Raw genomic sequence first — 5,852 nt, 5'->3', positions numbered from 1 at the left:
TACATTCGATTAAAAACTGTTGCACTACTGTCCACATCGTACATTGCCGCTTCCGCGATAACGCAATGTAGAAATCACTCTTACAAAACAAGATAAAATTTGACACATATTATCAGTCTATCACTACTTTTTTCCGATATAATAAATCGGGTTGATCTCTCAATCTCGACGGAAGCGCCTCGGCCATAATTAATACAGCCAATTAATACAGATGGAAACAACGACATAACATATTCTTACGAGAATCGGTTATCGATTGGCCTGATAAATAATATAGAGACCTGTCTTGGCGGCGCGCACAGTGCACAACAAATTAGCACGTTCGCTTTGAAAATTCTCCACGCTCAAGTTCAAGTATATTCCCTTTTTACTCAATTTTTTTGTTAACCCCCGACCGAGGGAGACGCGCTGCCAGGCTTCCACTTTAGAATGAAAAAAATTATCGCTGTCGGCCGCGAGGAACAAAGCGACGGTGCTTAAGGTCACCGTGCGTCGGTGCACATTCGGGTTTTCGGAGGTGCACGAAATTGTTGGAAAGAAAAAAAGCAAGGCCGTGAATTAATAATTCATTAACCACGCGCGACCCTCGTGGCCGGGCTGTCCGCGTCGCCACGTCTATCACGCGTATAATTATCGTGAAATTATAAATTATGTAGGTCTTTAGATAAAACCTCGTATTACACGTCGCTTATGTGTACACGGTGCACGATGCACACCGGCCGGGGTGAGAGAGGGAGAGGTAAGCGAATAATGCCATAGGTCAGTTGGCGTTTTCACGCACGAACGCGCAGTCTCTCTTCGTGGCGAGGAGCCTCGTCGTCGTCGTCTCGGCGCGGTGCATCCTCGCTAACGAGTATATTCAAATCAGCGGCAATTCGCAATTCCTCCCTTTAATTGCCGCGATAATATGCCGGCGCACGCTAACGTTGCTAACATACGAGGAGCCATCGCGATCGCGTCTATTTCGGGGCCGTGCGAGCCGAGAAACGGGGCTTCCGAGCGCGACATTTATCGCACGAGTCGCACAAAAGTAAATTACCAAAAGAAGAAAATCTCGTCAAGTCGCGCAGTCCGATCTCTCTGGCAGAAATTTTAAGTACAACGAAACGCGCCTGCCGTCCGATCGTACGACCGAGAAAGGCGGAAGCGAAGCTGTGCTTTGAGAGAAAAAGATATACGTAGGATGATGTCTTAGAAATTCGAAGTGAATCCCACTTGGACCTCTTGCGACCAATCTGCTCCCTGCTAGAGGATCTTTATTAGAATGCTTTTTTTTCCTAGGCGCTGATGCTTTTAATGGAAGAGACATTCAAGTGTCGACATGAAAATAAGTTACTCAATGACACCGTCAGGTTCATGAATGGCAATTATCGACACGGAGGAGGGGGGGGGGGGACTACTCGGTCGCGATTCGGTCTAATGACTGTCCGGTCTAACGCGGCTCCTAACGAGTCCGTAAAACCTGGCGATCCGATAAAATCGCTCGTCGCTCGTCTCCGCCTGCAAAGACGCGCCCGACATGCGCCTCTGTCGCGCATTAAAAATAGAAGAGCAGAACACCATTTATCGGGATTATCCAGCGGATAACGCCAGATGAAATCTCCCAGAATCAGCCGCCGTGCGTCTGTATCCGCTTGCGCCTCGCGCTCGAGGTTCCGTTTCACGGCCACGATCCTCAAACCGGATCACGGGATCCAATCCGCAATTTAACGCGGCCGAATGGACAGCATATAAATTGAGCGGGCAGGTTCTTCGTTACAAACGCGGATTATGATTGCATGTAAATTGCGCGCGGTGCGTAATTAAATCGACTCCCTCCGTCCTCGGTATCTTCGGGACGAAGCCGCGCGGCTTATTACTATCGCAGACTGCATCGGCACGCAGTAACACAATAAAGATGCATTATGTCACTGCTATCGGCAAACAACATACGTAACCGCGGCTCGGAGTCGCGGGCCACGATTATTAAATCGGCCAGTTTACTACGCGTACCTGGCGCGCGCGGCTTTTTCGGCCCGCAAAAATAGAACGTGCGCTCTAATTCCGCGCGGATACAATTCCGATTCCGCGATTCCGCCCCGCGCGCAGCGTTACGTGTCCCGGGGCGCGGGATTGCGCCGTTAAAAACAAAATCTTTCTTTTCGCCCCGCGACGAATTATCGATCGTCTAAAATGGACTCCGGAGAACGAAGGAGGATTATGCAGTCGGATAATCGGAGTGAGAGACGCATGCGAGCGTGAATAACTAGGTAAACTATGTGCGCAACTATGTACAACTATAATATGCGCGCGACTATATACGATGTGTGTATATATATATATATAACGCGCCGTATTAGATTCCGCTCAAAGTCATCGGAATCAACGGACAGACCATAGGCTCTCTTACACAATCTCCAGTCAATGATGATATATACGTGCGTATATATAGTCATCGGCCGCGGCACGCACACACTCCCACACGCACACACGCCCGGATCCCCGAGCGCGCTCCCGACGCAAGAGAATCTTACTCCCTCGTCATCTCGGCGCAAGAGTGTTTTTCAAGCCTGCGTCTCTTTCGCAGAGTAGGAAAACAACTCGCGGATCGCCGGAAGATAAATCCCGAAGGAAAGCGCACTCGGGATGCTAAGATAAACTAATAAATATACAACAAATGGAAAAACAATTAATACGCGTGCAAGAAAATTAATTCTTGAAAGTTTAGTCTAGACCCGAGGCGAAAATCTGTGTTGCACAAGTGCTCAAGAGATAAGCGTAGTAAATATACGAGTAGCATTTAAATATATTAAAAAGGTGCTCCAAGAGCTGTTTTTTGAAGAAATATGACTTGGGAGCAAGTTGATGATTTGTTTGATCGCAACTCGTGATTTGGAGCATTGAGAATACGACGCAGAGCATCCAAAAATGGAAAACAGCAAAGAGATAGAGCTACGTCGTGTTTAACGATGACTTATGTGACTTAGATTGTCGCCTCGGGTACGAAAAGTACAAGGAATTAACCCGAGGCGAAAATCTGTATTTTACAAGTGCTCAAGAGATAAGCGTAGTGTATACACGTGTAGCATTTAAATATATTGAAAAGGCCGGTGCTCCAAGAGCTGTTTTTTCAAGAGATATGACTTTGGAGCAAGTTGATGATACTTGGCTTTCAAGCTTTCGCGGCTGCTGTCTTCTTCAGTCGTAATGGCTTCCGGGTGGTTGCCGCGTCCGTTTGCAGTGTGCTGCCGACGTTTCGCAAACATTGCTATGACTTTGGAGCAAATTGATGATTTGGAGTATTGAGAATACGACGCAGAGCATCCAAAAACGGGAAACAACAAAGAAATAGAGCTACGTCGTGTTTAACGATGACTTATGTGACTTAGATTGTCGCCCCGGGATACGAAAAGTACAAGGAATTAACCCGAGGCAAAAATCTGTGTTTTACAAGTGCTCAAGAGATAAGCGCAGTGTATACACGTGTAGCATTTAAATATATTGAAAAGGCCGGTGCTCCAAGAGCTGTTTTTTTAAGAAATATGACTTTGGAGCAAGTTGATGATTTGTTTGACCGCAGCTCGTCATTTGGAGTATTGAGAATATGACGCAGAGCGTCAAAAAAAAAACGGAAAACAACAAAGAAATTGAGCAACAACTAATTTTGAACTCGGTCCTTTTCAGATGTAAATCAATTTGAAACTTAAACGCCATTTAAGACCTGGCATAGGTCCTAAAGGTGGTGGCTATTAAATTACTAAAGAGAATCCATATACCGTCTTTTCCCACCCTGTACTGCGCAAAAGAAATTGAGCATACGTCGTATTTAACGATGACTTGTACGACTTAGACTTTCGCCTTGGGTACGAAAAATACTAGGAGGTTTATACATTAGTCACTCCGAGTTAACTGGACCGTAAGAATCCTCTGGTCAGACGCGCGATTGATCGACGAGCATTTCTCATATTGATCTTCTCTCCCCTGAAAGAGCGTCCTGTTTTTTTCCCTCCTATTTGAAGGCGCCGTAAAAGGACTGCGTAAATGCCATACTCTTAGAAAATTACTTTAGGACTCACGGTTGCCATTTACCGAGAATCTATCGTGACGCGAGGAGATACGGAACGAGAATGCCCGTCGTAATTTTTCAAATATAAAAGAGATACCGGTCCTCCCCGACATACTCGCCGCTTACACATGTAACTTTTAACATCGCGCCTCTCTTCGAATCGCACGGTCAACCGTACACAATTGTTTCATAGAAGTGCAAGTCCAACGAGTTCTCGCGAAACGACACATTGTTAGAAAACTCGCGTCGCAAAATTCGATGAAAAGCTAAAGCAAAAGTCGAGCGTCAATCACACGATCGACTTGTTGGAAATCTTTCGATTCGCGCGAGGGAGAGAGCGAGCCTTTTTCTTTTCCGCCCCGCCGTGACGTTACGGAATTGGCGGAGAACGCGCGCGAGATCGTCAAGCCTCTGGCCGAGACGACGGGCGAGAGGAGACGCGGAATTCCGAGGCGCAAAACTACTCCATCGGCGATCGACGTTGATCTATCGCTCGCGATCAATTATCACGCGCGCGTAAGCCGGACGATTATGGCGCTGCTCCGCTCCTTCCTCCTCGTACCTTGTTCATCATTCCTCTCGATCCACCTCCTGTTTCTCCGCTCTCCTTCTCCCCGTCCGCCCCCGTGTTCCTCTGCTTCGCGCGGATGCGTTAACACTTGCGAAACCGCCCGCTTTTCGCGGCAGCGCGTGTCGTAGGTCGGCGATCTCGCGAGTTCTCGCCAGCGCACGGGAAAAGGAGATGGTCTCCGCCGTCGCCGTCGTCGTCGTCGTCGCACACGCGATCTCGCGTCTTCGTCGTAGCAGCCGTCGTCGCCGCTCGCCTCCTTCTTCTCCTCCTCCTCTCGCTCGCTTCGCGATTTTATAAGGCCTCGGACGGAATCCAATTAGAGGTCGGAGGCGATCTAGCACGCGCGCGCGTCCGTCGGCGCGACAGCGTCGGTATGCGTACTGCTGCTGCTGCTGCTGCTGCTGCTGGTGCGCGTTTGCACGCTCGCTCGCCGCCGGACTCGGCGCCCGCCTGACGATTCCTGGACGGGATGGATGTGCCGCCGAGATGCTGTCTCGTGGTGGTCGGTAAGTAAGGTCTTCCGCTCGCGTTAACGCGCGAACGTAAGCGGCTGGCGGCGGATCGATCCGCGGCGATGCGGTGGCGGTGGCGGTGGCGGTGGCGGAGGCGCCGGCGGCGGTGATGACGGCATTTTTCAAGACCTCGGCCCGCAAAACTGCGGGAGACTCGTAATACGCAGACACTCGCGCGGAGGAGACGTGTCTCGGCGCGACACCGTTACCCATACAGCACACAAATGTTGAATCGACACATTTCAGAAACATTCCACTACACATTGCAATATTGCAACAACATTACGAAATGTAGATTTACCGTTGAAAAGATATTGCAAAAACGTCTAATGTCCGCTGAATTGTAACGTCTTATAAACGTTACAATTCAACATTCAGAAAATATTATTGAATTATATTGAGTTAACATTGGTCGCGTTTAGCAGAATATCTTTTACAACTGTTGGAAGTGCTGAAATTGAATTATTCCACTAAAATAATAATCCAATCTTAGCTCAAGAAATTTCTAACCGGTACAAAATATTATATACATATACCGGGTGCGGCGATTGAAGTGATACCCTAGTTTCAAATAGCTTTCATTTCCAAACCGTCAATTGGTCAATATTCTAATTCATCAGGATTGCTTATTGTTATAGAGTCTGGCAACGACAGAAAAAGTTTTGTTGTCAGTGCAATAGTGAACATGATGGGCGACTTGGAAATGAAACGAAATGCGGTGATT

General features: G+C 48.0%; 1 protein-coding gene across 4 annotated transcripts in view; it reads right to left on the bottom strand.

Annotated features, from left to right (window-relative positions):
• Positions 1-5,852, bottom strand: part of LOC105562924 (cAMP-dependent protein kinase type I regulatory subunit) — a 19,143-nt gene that overhangs the window by 5,828 nt on the left and 7,463 nt on the right. The window contains exon 1 of one of the 4 annotated variants that reach the window (XM_012014106.1): positions 4,608-5,067. The exons of the other annotated variants lie outside the window; for them this stretch is intronic. Coding sequence (XP_011869496.1) covers positions 4,608-4,619 — 12 coding nt within the window. The 5' untranslated portion in view covers positions 4,620-5,067. Of the gene's footprint in view, positions 1-4,607; positions 5,068-5,852 lie in introns of those variants that run through there. 4 annotated transcript variants of the gene reach the window in all.

Source organism: Vollenhovia emeryi, unplaced genomic scaffold (assembly GCF_000949405.1).
Source record: "Vollenhovia emeryi isolate VEMERY1.0 unplaced genomic scaffold, V.emery_V1.0 DF939182.1, whole genome shotgun sequence".
In the NCBI taxonomy this organism is placed as follows: domain Eukaryota; kingdom Metazoa; phylum Arthropoda; class Insecta; order Hymenoptera; family Formicidae; genus Vollenhovia; species Vollenhovia emeryi.
The sequence above is the reverse complement of the archived record's forward strand: the minus strand, read 5'-3'. Positions and strand labels throughout refer to the sequence as shown.